Source organism: Acanthisitta chloris, unplaced genomic scaffold (genome assembly GCF_000695815.1).
Source record: "Acanthisitta chloris isolate BGI_N310 unplaced genomic scaffold, ASM69581v1 scaffold24515, whole genome shotgun sequence".
Lineage (NCBI taxonomy): Eukaryota > Metazoa > Chordata > Aves > Passeriformes > Acanthisittidae > Acanthisitta > Acanthisitta chloris.
Genome location: NW_008672450.1, coordinates 9,795 through 28,019, shown reverse-complemented (window position 1 = coordinate 28,019; position 18,225 = coordinate 9,795). Strand labels below are relative to the sequence as shown.

At 38.0% G+C, this 18,225-nt stretch overlaps 1 protein-coding gene across 1 annotated transcript; it reads left to right on the top strand.

Moving 5' to 3' along the window:
* Positions 1 to 532: 532 nt before the first annotated feature.
* VPS36 (vacuolar protein sorting 36 homolog (S. cerevisiae)) lies at positions 533 to 17,336 on the top strand (the record flags this gene model as incomplete). The annotated part of the gene is made up of 13 exons (XM_009074538.1): positions 533 to 601; positions 3,630 to 3,700; positions 5,623 to 5,737; positions 7,181 to 7,270; positions 8,634 to 8,720; positions 11,680 to 11,712; positions 11,827 to 11,904; positions 12,294 to 12,428; positions 13,325 to 13,390; positions 13,949 to 14,013; positions 14,482 to 14,566; positions 16,891 to 16,967; positions 17,051 to 17,336. Coding segments are annotated over 13 exons (1,065 nt in total), but the record flags the coding sequence as incomplete, so codon positions are not given.
* Between the last annotated feature and the right edge of the window lie 889 nt (positions 17,337 to 18,225).

Sequence of the window (18,225 nt, the reverse complement as noted above, 5' to 3'; positions counted from 1 at the left end):
CCCTTCAGATACTGAAAAGTTGCTATGAAGTCTTCATGCAGCCTTCTCTTCTTCAGGTTGAACAGCCACAACTTCCTCAGCCTGTCCTCATAGGGGAGGTGCTCCAGGCCTCTTCGTGGCCTCCTCTGGCCTTGCTCCAACAGTTCCATGCCCTTCTTATGTTGAGGGCACCAGAACTGCACACAGTGTAGTTGCTGCAAAGCCAATAGCTCTGCTTAAAATGTATTCAAGAATGTTTGTATATCTCACACAGTATATGGAGGGAGGATCCCTCAGGATTTCCAGGGGGAAATTTTATACCCTTGAAAAAGGAAGTTTGTGTATATCCGTCTAATTCCTTTATATTAATTTTCTCCATTCTTTCCTAAACTTCATGTATTTTGTTTTCTGAAAAAAAACCATCGTCTTCTCAAAATATTGGCTTAGTGAATCTGATTGCTGTGTTCTGGTAAGGTGTAACGTTTCCAAGATCAGTATTTATGCAGTTTCCTGGTGAAATTTGCTCTTGATCTGTTTTGTTTTTCCTGTTTAGGCAAAATTCGATTGTGGCGTTCTACTGCTTAGCACACACAGACTGATCTGGAGGGATCAGAAGAATCATGTAAGTCCCACTTTTGTTTCCTGTGTGCCATCCAGTTGTGAATTCCATGATAAACAACAGGTAGCTTGCAATGAAAAGACTGCACATGGAGAGGAGATTTTTGCTTCCTTTGTGTATGTTTTTTGTTTTACAAGTATTGACCATTTTTTGCTTACAGGGGAAAGAAAAATATGTAAAAAAATGTTCTTTCATCCAGTTCTGCTTTAAATAAAATAACCATGCAGAGATAGGAATGAATCCTATAAATTTTCCTTTTCTACAGCACAAAAATAAAGGAGAAAAGATCCTGGTATAATAAACTAAAAAATATTGGGTTTGAGACTGAAGTTGAATGTGTCAGGCAGATCATAAAGTTCTCTCCCATGCTCCTTGTCTAGGAAGACCTTTTCTTCCTTGTTGGTTTCAGGTCCCAGTTTCCCACCATATAGTCCCGGACCATGATGTGACAACAGGATGTGTTTGGTGGCAGTGTTACTCTGTACAGGCCTTGCCCTCCCAGCTGCCAGTTCCTGTGCTGAACCATCCCTGCAATAAGCCAAAGCATTTGTAGTGCTGTGGACAATTAGTGAAGTGGCAGTGTCAGAACTAGTGTCATAACATTGCTGCTGAATGGTTTGTATCATCAACCCACAGCCTGAGACTGTAGGCTGGAAGAGGGTGAGAAAGACTCCAAACACATACAAAGCTGTAAGCATAGTCTGTGACAATGTGCACCCCCCTACAGGTGCAGTTGAAGTCCTCCTCAGGCCAGGCTGGGTTAGGCTTGTTTTGGACACAATCTTGTAGAAACTTAAGAGCCAAGTTTAGAGCCAAATTTAGAGCATGTTTAGATGACAGCTTTTTAAAAACCAATTGTATTCTGCTGGACTAGTCTTGTGCAAGGCTGGCTGAAGCACCCTACCAAGTATCACATCCTTGCTCCAAAGCAGGAACCTACCAAGAGCCTTCTGAAGGTAATGTCACCAAGGATGTTCTTAATTTGACAAGGCAATATGTTGGTTTTTTCCTTTGCAGGAACAGCAGAACTATTTTTACTACAGATTTTTCAGAATGCTTTAAGAGCTGTTCCCCAAGGTGTTGCATAGGGGTTGATTGTCCAGACCGTGAGCTGTGCTGTATAAATTAATGTGGCGGTTTTTTTGCACAGTCATCTTGAGACAATTTATTTGTGCTAAACTGTGTGTTAATCACTTCTTATTTCTTCATCAGCAACTCTCTTTGAGAAGTGAGCATGTACTGCAACATGCACTGCTTCTACTCACTTGGACTTTGTGCTTGCTTGCAGTAACATTAGGCATTATGGATTCAGCATGTCTTAGAACTGACCATATCCCTATTCTCTGCTTTCCAATAAAAGGATGATATTCGTTTCTTTTCTTCAATTCTCCATCTGCTCCTAGGCCATGTGATCATCGAATTTGCTAAATCAGGAGAGAACCACCTTGGAGAATATGAAAAATAATTTTAACTATTTTAACTCAGCGAAGATTCTGACAAGCTCCAGCTTGATTAGCAGGAGGGGCAGAAACAGGGCAGAAATTACCCAGTTCTGATTAGAGAGATGTAATTAACTTTGTTAGTGTGGTAAATAAAGCTGATTGTTTTTCAAGCTCTCATGGGGAGCACAGTGCCCTTTTATTTTCATGGTGAGTTGTTGGCTAAACTCAGCTGTGGTATAACATCAGACTTAGAATAACAGATAAACACTGAGGATTTTTAATGCGGATATTTTTGTATCCCTTCCTCTTGCATCTCTCACCAGGAAGAGCTGATTCTAAGTCCTTGTACTTAGAGTAAGTTCATAACTTTCTAGTTGTGAACTACATGAATCAATCATTTTGACAGTGTACATACTATATATAGTTGAACCTTTGTTGCCATTTTCAGGACTTTTTTTTAAACAGAAGTATCACAGTGCCTGTGATTAAAGTGTCCAGAGCTTTGTTGGCGTTTGGCGGACAGTGGTCTACGCAATGACTGTAGAAACTAGAGCCATAGAGGAATGTAGATAGGATGCATTAAGAGTTTTTAGAACAGGAAGTACAACCCATGTTTTTACCCAATGAGAGATTTACTTAGTAATTGGAGTTCCTGCATGTATACTTTCCTAATCTCCAATTTAATGTGTATAAGAGGAACAATTTTGGTAGTGGGATTGGGAGGGCCCTGTAACAGTGTCCATTGTAGCCTGGTGTTAGGCACACCCTCCTGACAGGTCGAAGAGAGGTTCAAAAAGAGCCTGTGTTTCCTGTATTCTGTGTGACCATCTCAATCACCAAGTTGTTGTGAGGAAGATTATGTTCACCAAAGCAAGACCAGGCACCTGATTAGATGCTTTGAATTGTCTCTTGAGCAATTTCTGTCTCAAATACATAATAGGAAGAGTTTAGCCAAGGGTAAGTTAGTCTCCAACAGATGGAGATGGTTTTGTTTCTTCTTTGTTTTGTCTAAAACACAGTCCAATAAATGTATGTTGAGATGTACCAACTGCTGGATTAAATCTTTGGGTGTAGGATAGATGGAGAAATTTCTGTTGTGCTCAGAGGATAATCTGTTTTTTTAGTCATTCAGTATTTAAAAGACTGGTGAGTTTGGATATTGTTTTAGCTTCCAAAGTAACATCAATGCAAAAATGTTAAGAGCCTATGAGTATTATGGACCTGCAGGGATAAGCTGCAGAAGCATGGAAATTTTAGTATTTACATTTTAAACTTAGAGGTAAAGATTTGTTAAATTTCCAAGTCCTTCTGTGAATCTAACTTGAGGTTTTTCAAGTTGACACATTGACACTTAAGTTTGCTGGTTTTTTTTTTTTATTAACTAGACCTCAGTTTCAATTTTGTATTATTTTTCTACACATATTACTCTTTATTAGATAATTTCTATTGTTGCCATGGTATTTCATATAGATTGCCTCAGGCAGCACCTGTAGAAATCCCTGCTGTTTGTGAAAGAGAACACTTGGATTTAGAGAACGAATAGTCAGGATATGGCTTTAATTTCACCTGTTTTGTGTTATTTCTTCCAGGAGTGCTGCATTGCTGTACCTCTGTCTCAGATTGTATTCATTGAAGAGCAGGCAGCTGGGATAGGAAAAAGGTAAGGTGGTTATCATTATCTTTTGCAGCTGGATACATTGCACATGCAAAATGTTCTGTGAGGTACCCAATATTAAATCTTAATTCGTGTTTGGCTCCATTTACAATCTGAAGTTTCCAGATTGACAGCCACAAGGTCCTGGTTTCCTTATTTGAGGTCGGGGTGTAAGGGAGTTGTGACAAAGTGCTGTTCAGTCTTGCAGTCACTGAACAAGTATGTATTTCAGTGTGCCATTTTCATTTGATTAGCCATAAATGATAACGATTTTGCTTGATGTAAATTTTAAAACTAATATTAATCCTTTGTGCCACAGAAGTTGCTGGGGATAGAAACTTTGCCAGATCCCATATTATATAACTTTTCATGACTGTATGATTGATTTTGAGCACGGAAATTCACTCACTTGGATAATTTATTCAGTAGGTATGTGTATAAACAGGTGTATAAGCCAGCAGTGTGCCCAGGTGGCCAAGAAGGCCAATGGCATCCAGGCTTGTATTGGAAGCATTGTGGCCAGCAGGACCGTGGCAGTGATTGTTCCCCTGTACTTGGCATTGTTGAGGCCACAACTCCAGTCCTGGGCCCAGTTCTGGGCCCCTCACTACAAGAAAGATATTAAGGTGCTGGAGCATGTCCAAAGCAAAGGGCAAAGAAGCTGGTGAAGGATCAGGAGCTCAAGTGTTACGAGGAGCAGCTGAGGGAGCTGGGATTGTTCTAGCCTGGAGAAGAGGAGGCTCAGGGGTGACCATATCACTCTCTACAACTACCTGAAAGGAGGTTGTAGCAAGGTGGGAGTCAGTCTCTTCTCCCAGGTAACAAGTGATAGAACAAGGCGAAACAACCTCAAGTTGTGCCATGGGAAGTTTAGATTGGATATTAGGAAAAACCTCTTCACCCAGAGGGGTGTCAAGCATTGGAACAGCCTGCCCAGAGAAGTGGTTCAGTCACCATCCCTAGAGGTATTTAAAATATGGGTAGATGTGGCACTTAGGGACATGGTTTAGTGGTGGACACAGCAGTGCTGGATTAACTGTTGGACTTGATGATCTTAGAGGTCTTTTCCAGTTGGAAACAGTTCTATGATTCCAAGTTTCTAAGTTTCACAAGAAAAAAAGAGTAAAAACATGAACTGGAGAAATATATCCATGTGTATATATTTCTGCCTTCTATGTATGTAGTTGACATCTGGTTGCAGCCTACAGTCAGAGTGGCATGGTAATATGCTGGAGATATCCAGAAGAAATCAGGTAATTCAGTACTGCTGGAGAAATCAAGTAAATAAAGACCAGTGAAAGGAGTGTCAATAAAATGAGATGGGAATGGTGGACTTGCAGTCGTGTTGTGATAGCAATCTGCTCATGTTCCTAAAATAATGCTATCTCAAGGTTTGTTTTGGTGGTAGGTGTCATTTTAGAGTGTTATTTCCATGCTTATTACCTTTGAATGTTGGTTTTGGACAAATTCGCATCAGTGTTCACAAGTGACATACACAAGTGGGAGAGGCTACACATAATACTGTTTTCCTGTGACAAAGATAGTGTATTTTGGCTCGTGACTTTACAGTAACTACTGCCAAATCAAATGACAAATTGACAGTCAGTTTTTGTCTTAGCTAAAAGATTTTTCTGAAATTATAGCGTGAAATTTTAAAATTTATGTTTATTTCTTAAGAATTGATGGTAGGTACATTTTACATTTGTGAGATGTTGCTGTTTTAGAGATTATAGTAGTTTTTATGCAAGATCTACTTAGTAGAGCTATTTAAATGTGGATGCACAAGTGTAAGGCATTATTTGATGTACTTTAGTTTTTATGTGAGATAAAGTTAATAGAGGTTTTGATTAAACAGTTAACCTTGATTGCAGAAATAATGTTTTTAGGTATTACAGAAATATCTTCTTTTTCCTTTACCTTTTCCTTAGTGCCAAAATAGTAGCTCATCTTCATCCTGCTCCTCCAAACAAAGAGCCTGGTCCATTCCAAAGCAGCAAATATTCCTACATCAAGCTCTCTTTCAAAGAACATGGGCAGATTGAGGTAAGTTTTGTGCCATGCAAGCCCAGCGCATCAGATCTTTGGGTATGTTTTTCTCTTCTTGCTGTGCTAGTGGTAATTCTCAATGATCTTTCCATGGCTACTTTTGAGGTGGAGCTTTTTCAGTACACCCTTTTTGAAGACAAACACTATGAACCTTCAGTGTTCTAGACTTTGCTTAAGTAATGCAAATAGAGTTCCAGAAATGTCAAGAGCCATTATTAGGCTTTGTCCTTATTTTAGTGGTTTTAGTATAGTCTTACGCTTCCCTTTTCAATCTACTAAATTGAACACAGGATTTTCCAAAATGACATCTCTGAAATCTGTTAAATGTTTAGCAGAGTCAAGGATGTTTCTTTGAAACTAATGTTCTACTGGACAGGAATCAAACAACTTATTCCTAATCAGCTCTCTAATTTTATTGCTAAACACTTTTTGTTACCTCAGAACTTTCTTTCATTTTATGCTGTATAAATCTATTTCTTTTTGCCTACACCAAATCTCAAAGGCTTTGAGCATTCTAAGAAAAATGTAATTCATTCTTAAAAGAAGTCTTATCCTAAAAACCAAAGAAATTGCACTCTGTAAACAAATTTCACAGTGCAAGGTTCTCGTTTGAAGAGACTGAGAACTTTAACTTTGAACAATGAAAATATGTGTACCTGTTCACTGGTGGAAAACCAGATTTTCAACTGGAGTTAGTTTCAAATGTCTTACAAATGCATGAGGCTGATCAGACTCACTTTCATTTCTTTGTGAGCAGTTTCCAGCTTATGACAAGTGTAGACTTCTGCATAGTTGTAATTGTATAGGTGTTTTGCCTAATTTTAACCTTATTTATTTGAATGTTAATGTTATGTCAGAAAATTAAACTTACTGTGCTTACTGGTTGGCTAGCATATCAATTACACCCCAGATCTTCTCTTTATGACTTCAGAATGCTTTCCTGTGAACCTGAACAGCCATAAGAATGGAATAGATTTTCTTTCTGGATATTGGTCAGTGGGATACACTTAGTGTTAACTAATTAACTAATGCCACCTTCTGGTATTAGCAATAAACAAATGAGTGTAATTGATCTGTGTTGTTGTCTTTATATTGTTGAATTAACAGATCAGTAGTAATTGGATCCTTGTAAAAGCATGCCTTTGAGCAAACCTCTGCATTTTTAACTTCAGCATGCTTTGGAGCATCTTGAATATCCGAAAGAAATGTTTTACAACAGAAGTACTTATGTGAGTTTAACTGGTGACTACATGGCTCCTCCTCTAATGTGTATATTTTTGAGAATTCCCAGATAAAGAGTGCTGTACTGTGGATGTGTGGGTGTTACCACACTTTGTCTTAGAGTGAAGTTTATTTCATCAGTCACCAAGATGATAAAGATGCCCATAGCTACTCCGCACAGTTGATGAAACGTCTGTTGTCACTCTTTAATGTTTGCAGTTCTACAGGCGATTATCGGAAGAAATCACACAAAGGAGATGGGAGAACATGCCCACTGGTCAGACCATGCAAGCTAACAAGGATCCACAGGTACGTGCAGAGCTTCTGAGCAGAACCTGTATGTCATCTCTTGTTTCCACGTCTTGCAGCCCCCATATACTGCCTCTGGCATGCCACAAACCGTGTGGGAGTTCAGCACTACTTTGTCTATTTCTTCACTGGCATAAATTAGTTTCTCCTTTGCAGTTTTCACATGATAGAGCACAGTGGCCTCTCTTTCCTGAGTGCATTTAGACTTGAGTTGTTGATAACGAGCTCCTTTTTTTTTTTCAGTTAGTCAGACACACATAATTATGCAAAGACAATATATCTATTTGCATATAATTTTATTCAGCATGAGAGAATATGAAATGAGAGAATTCCACAGCATGAGAGAGCTAATGAAGCAGGAAGATTTTTGGTCATAATCTTGATTTCTGGTCTATTTTTCATGTCTGGAAGTCAAATATATGACATGTAACTTTTATGTAACTCTTTGGAGCCTGTATAGGTTTGCTTAAATGTATACTCTGAATGGATGGATGGACAGTTGTTATGGAGAATGTTGTATGTTAGGTTAGCTTCTTTATCTGCATACTTCTAGATTATAAACTCTAATAAACATGTAGATGTTGTTTCTATACATGAGTATGTTGAATATATAATATTATATGAATGGAATAGGATGATATAATGATTGCTTAATGTGAAATCACATATGTCTTCCTTTGTAAATGTAGAACCTATAAGCAGATAATGGGGAAAACTAATGGGGAAACCTGTACCTAATGAGAACACTTTACCTCATGTTCTTAAGTCACAGCAACTCACTAACACCATTGCTAAGCTTTGCAGTCAGAGAGATTTGAGGGCTGGCGCCAAGGCCACTTAGGTAACAGCCTTTCTGCAACGCATTTGGCATCTAGTGGAAGTTTCACCATCACCTCCATTCTGGTACTTCCCAGCAAGGTGAATTAGAGTGCACTTAGCATTGTGTTTCTATGTGTGTATGTCTTTACATATATATATATATTATATCTGTGTACCTTTCTTGAGGTAATTGTGTTTAGATGTACTCAGGCATTTCCACAGCTCTAGTATGGATATTCCCATGGAGGCTTTAATTGAGATGAGCTGGAATACTCAGTCTGGATCAGGCTATTAAGCATCTTCATATTAATAGCTTCAATATAATAATATCATTATCTGTCTAGCACAGCAAATTCATACATGCTTCACACTTACTGTCTATTCTTTTTTTGTGCTGGTTTTAAAATGTCAAGAAATGCATGAAATATTGTATGAATGGTATCTACTCTTTGGGGGAACATTTCCTGTCCTCTAATGTTCACATTGAAGCAGATAAGAAAACTTAGCATTTCCTATTTTGATTCTTTACCTTTTTTTTTTCCAGGCAGGAAGAATAAGGGCTGTAGGAATTGTAGGGATTGAAAGGAAATTAGAGGAAAAAAGAAAAGAGACTGACAAAAACATTTCCGAGGTAGGTACTTCTGAAGTCTCAAGGTCAACTACCATTTGCATTCATTCACACTTTCCTTTGGGGGCAGCTGAGACTATTTATTGTTTTTGTTGAGAGGTCTGAATTGATTAAGAGTGTATAATTTACAGTCATTTATTTTGTTTAACAGGCTTTTGAATATATGTAAAAGTACTTAATTTAAACAGTTCCTTTCAAGAAGACTCTTTGAAACTAATAGTGTGCATTTATAAAACTAATTTTGATAGAATTAGAAATCGAGTTCAGTGAGTATTTATCAGGACAAGCAAAACACAAAGGCATCTGCAGAAAGACACTATTACACTTTTTGGGGTGATTCCTTCCTTTCATTTTTTTTTTTTTTACAATTTTGATTTCAATTGAAAATTGAATATATGTTAAGAAGGATACACCAATCCAAGTGTCTGCACATAACTGTGTGGTTAGGTTTTCATCTTATATATATTCAGGTTTTAAATGTTAGATTGAAGCTTATAATTACGGTAAAATGATCTGCAGTCCAGGCATCTGCAAGAGGCTACAAGTGTATTTGCAAAATACCTGGGCTAGATGGAGACTGTCCTTTCCTCTAGAAACAGCACAATGGTTGAATTCTGATATCAATACTGATGGACAACAGAGGCATTTAATTTCTACGTGTATACCTGAGAGCAATATTCTCAAAAATAGTCTGGTTCTGTCTTGCTAGCAGAGATTAGTACAGAAGTACTCATAAACTACATGCAACAGATTTGTTCTTGTGGCAAAGTGTGCCAGGAGAAAAAAGCATTCCCTGTTCTAATCCATAAGAAAATGACGGTACCTTTGCAGGCCACGTGCTGCTTCAGGTACTGGTAGCATTAAATTTTGTTGCTTTCTGTCTGTGAGGAACGTAATGAATGAAATTTCGTGTGTAGTTCAAAAGGCATTGTAGTTACATGTGTGTGTATATAGTTCAAAAGGCATTGTCTGCTTATTTTTTCCTTTAGTAGCTTTGTCAGAGAGTAAAAGAAATCCATTTATACATGTTGTATGAACAGAGGAAAACCATGACTTGTAAAATCCTGCCTTCCTCCAGCTTTAAATGTTATAAATGACTTAATTTTAAAAATGGTGCCCTGGCTTCCAGGAAAAGGCTTCCTGCATCTGCTGTTCAGTGCTGATAAGAATCCAGTTCTTTAGCCTTTTGTTTATCTGAGGAAGTTCCTGTTAGGTGTGTGCACATTCCCCTTTGTTTCCAGGCCTGCCCTCAGTGAGTCAGGCAGAGGAGGAGTTAGACACAGCATGCTGTTTGTTTAGTTAAATCAAGGGTTCTTTTGATGAATTATGTTTTCGTGCAGGTACAGAGATTAGAAATAAGATGGGAAAGCCTTGGTAGAAAACTTATTGTTGATATCATTTGCAAGTACAGTAGAAGGACTTTGATTTACATTAGAGATTGGAAAATCTATTGTAAATTACTGAAACTGGCAGATGAGAGAGTAAGAAGAAATACTACAAAGAGAAGCTTTTGTTCTCATAGTGGTAAATTATTGTTGCACAGTGGTGTATTTTCTTTTCTCCCCTTGGACCTAGCTTTGTCTCACTTACTTTTGGATATCTAACTTAGGTACCAAGTGTTAAGAGGTTAGACTTCTCCAGTCAGTGGAGAAACACCGGCACCGTTAGGAGGTGTTCGGATGCAAAGCAAACCCTGTCCCTTCCTAGAGGCATCTCCTTTTCTTCTTTGCATGTTGAATCTCAGAACAATAAGATTTTAGGTAAGGCATCTAAATGTAGATGGGAACAATTGGGTCTTCCTGCACAGATTGTGCCAAAATGTGTCTTTCTGGTGGGCGATCAGTCAGAATAAGCAAAGGCTCACATAGAAGCAATGGCTGGAAGCCGTAGGCAAGATGTGTGTCTGGTCACTTGACATACTCATAACTGAATAACCTCTTGTGCTTGGAGGGCTTGGGTGCTGCTGTCTGGCAAAGTTTAGCTGAAAAGGTTCAGGAATTTTTCTCAGGCCAGTTGTTCAAGAAAGGTTGTTTGAAAAGCTTGACCACCTGGACATGTTGTTGTGCATTTGAGAGAAAGTGACTGAGGAGATTGTTGATCAGGATGGGAGGAGAGTTGCTTTTCAATATAGTTGCAATAATGGAGTTACTGTCTCTTTTTTTTCATTACTTTTTAGTGCTAGTTGGTTATTATTACTAAAAGTCTGGAATTTCAGTATACCTTGAACTATTTTTAAAGTATGTTTTATTTAAGCCTAAGATACCATTTGTAGGTTGTTGTAGAGTTGTCATAATTTGAGACCACAGCAGGTTACTGCAGTACTTAAATGGAGAGATGTTGCCACACATTTTCAGAGGTTTTGTCCCTTCAGTTAAACATGCATGTGAAAGCATCTACCCTCTTCCTTGCTCCTTTGAAATGACTGTTTCTTACTTAGTACCATCAGCTGATTAAAGTAAAATTGCCTTGTTGGGAGGAGTACTGCGGTAGCTTTACGGCTTACTTACTGCTGGCCAGAAAAAATAGATCTCCTTGAGTGAGGGTTAACTGTTAGAAGAAAACCTGCCATCACCACCAAGAAACCTTCCCCCAGCCTTCAGGAGACCATAATAAACCTGGACAGTTTAATATTTTCCGGGACCCAGTATCTCATTGTTTCTTCCTATCATATGGACTTGATAAATCATACCAAACTACTGTTCACATACTGGAAAAGTGTGAGAGTCTTTGATTCTCTTCTCCCCTCTTTGTTGTTCATGGATTCTTTAGTTTTGATTATATGATCTGATATAAACCAGATGTATCAACAAATTAAACGTGATATCTCACATTATAACATAGTAATCTAAAGGGGTAGCAACTCTTATAAAAGGCTTGGATGTGTGGACAAAGGCAGCTCCCTGTATCCATGAAGCTGAGTGCTGTAATTACACTGACCTGCATTGTCTGCTTTTCATTTTAGGCTTTTGAGGATCTTAGCAAACTAATGGAGAAGGTATGTATGGCATGTGTCACTTGTCCAAGTAGACTTGTGCTTGTTTTCTCAGTTTTAAGCTTCCTTTTCTCTGTTGCTCTGAAAGTTGATTTATCTCTGTGTCTTTCTTGATAGGCTAAGGAAATGGTGGAGTTATCCAAGTCAATTGCTAATAAGATTAAAGAAAAACAAGGTGACATCACTGAGGATGAGGTAAATGAATTTTGTTTTTAAAGTCAACAGAAATGTTCCTATGAAAAGTAAAAAGATAACCATTTAATAAATGTAATGTTAACAAAAACCACTTGCTGGTTGTTTCTTTGTGTTTTGGTCACTTAAACTTTATGTAGAAATTACTTGCTTAGCGTTGATTTTTGTTTTTAAAAGCGAAGTTTTTACTGCTTTTGTATACGTTTTTCTATTTTTGACCTCTGCTGGTCAAAAATAAATGTTATTACGTCTTGCGTTCTCTTTGCTACTAATTGACTTTATTTGTAGCAAACTGAAGGATTTATTCACCAAAACTGCCTTATAGAAATAAATACTTTAAAAAAACAGAATCATTCTGATGTACTTTTAAATTTATTTGTTTGTTTGTTTAGACTATTAGGTTCAAGTCCTATCTACTGAGTATGGGTATAGCTAATCCAGTTACTAGGGAAACATACGGATCTGGTACACAGTACCACATGCAACTGGCAAAGCAACTCGCTGGAATACTGCAGACACCATTAGAGGTAAAGTGCCTCATTTTGCACCAGCATTTTCCATGCATTGCTGAACTTTGATCTAAGTGTGTTTTGGCTGTAGTACTGTGTCCCTTTTTAAAGTCTTAGATGGAGCAGCACAGCCTCATATTCAGTGTTTATGGGAGGAGTAGATACCCTCTTTTTAAACAAAGTTTAAATATAAGTAAATTTTCTTTGGAGTAATGGCATCCACTTCCACTTTGCAAAATATTGATGAGATTGGGAAAATCACACTAGTGGTCTTTCTTCCATTTGAACAGCCCTGTGTTCAGCCCTGTCTGCAGAATTTCCCTTTCACTTTTAAAGAGAGTGAAAGGACAGTGATAGAAAATACAAGTAATTAGTCTTTAAACTGCTTCAAACTTACATATTTTGGAAATGTAGGACAGAGTTATTAAGTAGATTACTTGCCCTTCGTAATCTATCACATTTTAACTCCCCTGAAGCTATTACAGAATTCAGAATTCTTACCAAAATGTCAGATTTCATGCTGCAGCTTACAAGGCTGTGTTCCTACTAAAAAGCACATGTGCTACAGTGCCTTTCTGAAAGCTATGAGCTACCTACTATGATCAGAATGGAAAACTGAGCTTGTCTGAAAACTGAAATTGGTAAATTCTTTGATAGATTGAATATATTGAAATTCTTCGTTCCTGTGATTTATTCTCCGCTTTAAATCAAAGTAATTCAGTCTTTGGATGTGCTGTCACTGGTTTGCATTTTAAATTAATTAGTGACAGATACAGCAACTGAACCTCTCGAGTTTTTTCCATTAAGGCCCATCATTTAGCTTTTCTGTTTTACCTGTTCAGTCACATGCAAGTTGAGATCCTGTGTTTTCAGGGCTAATGCTGCTTCTCTTACCAATCTTGTGCTTAACACAGGAGCGAGGAGGGATCATGTCCCTGACAGAGGTGTACTGCCTGGTAAATCGTGCACGAGGGTTAGAGGTGAGAAGCTGCTTCTGTTAAATATTTCATAAAAGGTACTTCAGTGAGAAGGTAGTTGAAGAAAAAAGATAAAAATGTTCCCTGCCAATTTTGCACTCTACCTGTCTTAATAGCAAGAAGTGATTAGTCCCTTACTAAAATTAGGGATCTTTTTTACCTTTTTCCTTTCTCCTTCTTCCATGTAATGTTTTTATATCCTTTACAAGTTGTGGTATTGTGTGCTGCTTCTTATAACGCCATGTAAAGGGGAAAATCTGTCCTTATCTGGATAGAAAACTTAAAAGAACAGAAACTACTAGAGAATGGTGAATGGCTTGGATTATTTTTACAAAATCAACAATTCTTTCTGTAAACAGAGCAAGGAGGCTTATTATAGAACACAGAGCAAGGGTACAGAAAGGAGCATAGAAGCCAAGAAAATAGACTACACAGTAGAAAGGAAGAAAATTAACAATAAGTGTAGCCTGGTGTGTTTTATAGCTGTAGTTATTAAAACTGTTTGTTTTGGTGTTATACTTGAAATACAAACTGAATAAACATGTTTTACTATTTTAATAGTTACTGTCACCAGAAGATTTAGTAAATGCTTGTAAGATGCTGGAATCACTGAAATTGCCACTAAGGTAAGAGCTTTACAGATTTATTTATAAAACATGGCACTCAGGGGTCAGATCCGTGATTTGATATTTTACCTGCAGTAGATTTTGTTGTTGTCTTTTTTTCTTTTTAAAACAGTCCTTTGCTGAAAGGATGTTGCTATATGCACCAACATCTACTCTACATCCAAATATTTATTTTTAGCCATGATTCACTTTGCTAGAAAGGCAGTATTTTTTTCACTTCCAATACAGTTACTTCAGACTGGGAAAAGTGTTTAACCAAGCCAAAGGCATAGGCCCTGCTCTTTTCAGTCTCTTCAGATTTTGGAGATGCTTTTAATCTTAAATTAATTTTACAGAGCTTGTTTGGGGTTTTGTTTAGGGTTTTTTTCCCCTTTTGTAATGTGGTTGTAGATGTGGGTGCCTTAGAAATGTGACCAGCAGTGATGTGCATGAGGCTTTACTTACCCTGCCTCTCTTCTTTGGTGTTAGGCTTCGGATATTTGACAGTGGTGTGATGGTGATAGAACTCCAGTCTCATAATGAAGAGGAAATGGTAGCTTCTGCTTTAGAGACTGTAAGTGTACTTCATTTCCTTTTGTGTCCTGACCATGCTGGGGAAATTTAAATGCATTAGGTACAAAAACTTGAGGTACAGGGTTTCCTTTTGAGATTTTGACGTACTAAATATTCCAGTCCCAAATCTAAGAGTAATACTTAAATAACACTTCTCATCTTGAAAGTTCTGCACAAGCAATAATCTTAGTCATTGCTTTCTCCTGAAGGAATAAATCACTTTTCCACCTTTTCTCAAACTTCATTAACCTTCAACCGTCCTCCAAACGTTTTGCACTGTAGGATGAAATTTGTGGCGCGTATTGAGCACCTAATTTAACAGAAGTGGGCTTCAGGCACTGCACACAACGTGCTTGAAAGCAGTGGAAGCAGCTCTTAAATGTTGATATAGGTAGCTGTTTGGTTTGGGTTTGTTTCATAGAACAGTACATTGTATGTGTAACATCTTGTGCTGGGTTTGCTGCTGTGAAGAGCACTCAGCTGGAGAGTAGTGTGTATGGAATTAAGCTGGCTTCATCAGGGAAAAAGCAGTATAAATTGCTCAGTGTCATAAACCTTTGTGGTCTTGCTGCCTCTGGACACTTTGAAGTCCTGTTATCCCATTATTTGATGCATTTTTCTGTGTTCCTTTCAGTGGAATGAAATTTTTTTGTTTTCATACAGTTGAGAAAAGACTAATTCAGTGTGTCCAAAGTTAAACATCAAGTCAAAGAGGACTTTGGCTTGGGCAGTCGAGAAAAAGTAGAGCTATCACAGACTCCTCACTTGATACATTAGGAAGGCTTTTCAGTGCTTTTTGCATGATTGTTACCATATAACTTTTGCTCGCCAGAAAGATTTTTAGATAAGAGAAATGTATATTGCTGTCTAAAAGGTTCCATCCTAAATTAACAAAACTAAAATTCTTATATCCTTCCATGTATGTTAGTATTTTCAGTGTATCTTCTTATATTTACAGAAAAATACACAGTCCATTTTAGGGGGTTTTTTGGATTATTTTGGGTTTCTAATGCAAAAAGTAACAGATGGTGGATTTATTACCAAATGTAAGGGAGAGGTTTTGAATGAGAAAGGGTAACCCATAAGGGAAAGGGAAGATGAGATCAGACTTAGGGCCAAGAGCACCCTGTGCCTTCATGTTACGGTACATTATGCATTACATTCTGAGAAGAAATGAAAGGAAGTCACAGGGTTTCAGTCGGGAGAGAAATGTGTTTTTGAATGGCTGGTGAAGACAGGAAACGACACGGAAGTCGAAGGAACCCAAAGTTACCCTTTTTGAGAGTAGTGGTTTGGGAAAGAAAGATAATTGATCACCCATATGCATATTAGATTGTATTGCTGACTTTACTAGTTTCCTAAAATCTCATGTTGGGACTGATTTAATCTGAGTTTCTGTTAAAGGACTACTGCTGAGAATGATGCAGAATAGACCCCTCCCCACCCAGCTATGTGGGAAGCAGGAAATGGCAACTACATCCTGATTAACAAGTTTCCTTCAATCTAAAGCAGTGGAGAAATGGAAGAATTATTAATTTGTAGGGTAATAAAACATCTTTATCTGGGAAATTCAATGCTGTAATAAGTCTAGACTTCATATCTCGCATTTATCTCATATTTGAAACATCCACATGTCCGATGTGTGTGTGGAGGTTTTGTTTCAGCATGTTTTAAGTAGTGTGGTTGAAACAAAGGGCCCAAGTTTTGTGTCCCAAGACTGAACCTATCTTACATGTAAAGTGAATGTGATGGTGGCTTTCACTAATCCCTCTAGTATGCTGTAATATCAGGTGAAGCACTAAGGATTGGGGATTTTCCTGTAGACAGTGGGGATATTTTAAATCCCATTAAACTCAAATTCTCCACTTCAGTCTGAGATGACTCAAATTTCTACACTGATGACCTGCCTTGAACAGGTGTGTTATTTTCTCATTTAGACCTCAGTGTTTGCAGAATCCCTTAGTATAGCTGGGCTGCATAAACCCTGATCGTGGCAGTATACTGCTGCCTGAGCTATTCTGATTTTCCCCACTCATTTGGTCCCAAGGCATCTTAAAAAAAATCCAAGTATCCAAAGGATTTAATTGTTTTCTTTTCTATGTTTCTTTTTTTATACTTGGCAATTTTCCCAGGACACAGAAGAGATATTTTTAAGGGGAAATACTCTTAATTAGTTTTAAAAAATGCAAACAAACTCGTTGTCTTCACAAGGCACTTGGCACCAGTTTGTCACTTCTCAAGGCTAGACCTGATTCAGGAGCTGAGAAAAGTTCACTGTTCTTTTAATGCCATATTTTGTTTACTTGTGAATTTGCTTTTTGATAGGTATCTGAGAAGGGTTCTCTCACAGCTGATGAGTTTGCTAAGCTGGTTGGGATGTCTGTTCTCTTAGCCAAAGAAAGGTAAGTAATAATTGCTGTGTTTGATACTTTAGTTATCATGTTGTCCTCAAGTAATACAGCATGTCTTCTTTTGTTTTCTCTAGGCTGCTTCTTGCTGAAAAGATGGGCCATCTTTGCAGAGATGATTCAGTGGAAGGCCTGAGATTCTACCCAAATTTATTCCTGACACAGAGCTAATGTAGTTTGTCTGCAATTTGTTATGTAACAAGAGAACAGAGGGCAGAATCCTTCCAAGAGCTGGCTTTAAAATTTTTGTTAGTCAGCTACAAGAGAGAAGAACACTGCAGTGCTTTACAGTTCTCAGGTATTCCAAGTGCTGAATCCTCTTAGGTGGAACTGAAAGGAATTAGAAATCACTAAGGCAGAAGCATGTTAATTGTCTCAAGCCAACTCGCTCATTTTTCAAGTTTAATGTGATATGCTCTGTAGTTTCTTATTTCAAGAGAAATCAGATGAAGATTCCACACAAGTGAAAGTGGAGAGACTATCCCTATAGTCTGCTGTGAGGGTCAGCACCCAGAAGACAGGTTACTGCATACTGCAATTTCAGTTTGTTTATGTCTAGAGCAACAAAGCAGACAGCTGTATCCGTAGTGATAAGAAAAGTGACTTTGGTGTGTACTGAGGTGTAAGGAGCAAACCCGTGTAGAACAACCCCTTCTCCCTGAAGTGATGGACGGTGTTCTAAGAGAGGATCCTGGGGTTCTGTACTTTGGGACAGAACAAAACTGCTGCAGGAGAGATTAATGTATGTTCTGTGAATCTAGCAATCATGGTGTTTATTTTGTCATGTCTTATGCTAATATCTCAGAAAGAAGCATTGTTAGCACAGACTTCCTCCCTTCTCTTTCTTTGCCATCTTCCTTCCTGTCGATTTATGTTGCACTCTGGGTGCCCTTTCTCTGTCCTCTCTTTAGCAGAGTGGAGCAGCCTTCTCTCACTCTACCAGGCTCTGTGCTTTCATGTGCTTGGTTTTATCTTGTACTTCTAATGAAAGATCATATGTTTGTTTCATCAGCCTATTATCTGTTTTGGGGAGACAAAATTGTGCTCATCTCTCATATGTGAAAATTAATATGCTCTCAATATCGAGGGGAGGAAGAAGACTATCACCCTGTGTTTAATAGTCACAAGGTATCATACTGTTTGATATTCCTCACCCTGTGTTCACACTGAATGCAATTTGACAGCCTCAGTTTTCATAACTCCAGTGGAGTTGCTACATTACTTGAAGATCTGTTGTCATGATAACAACAGT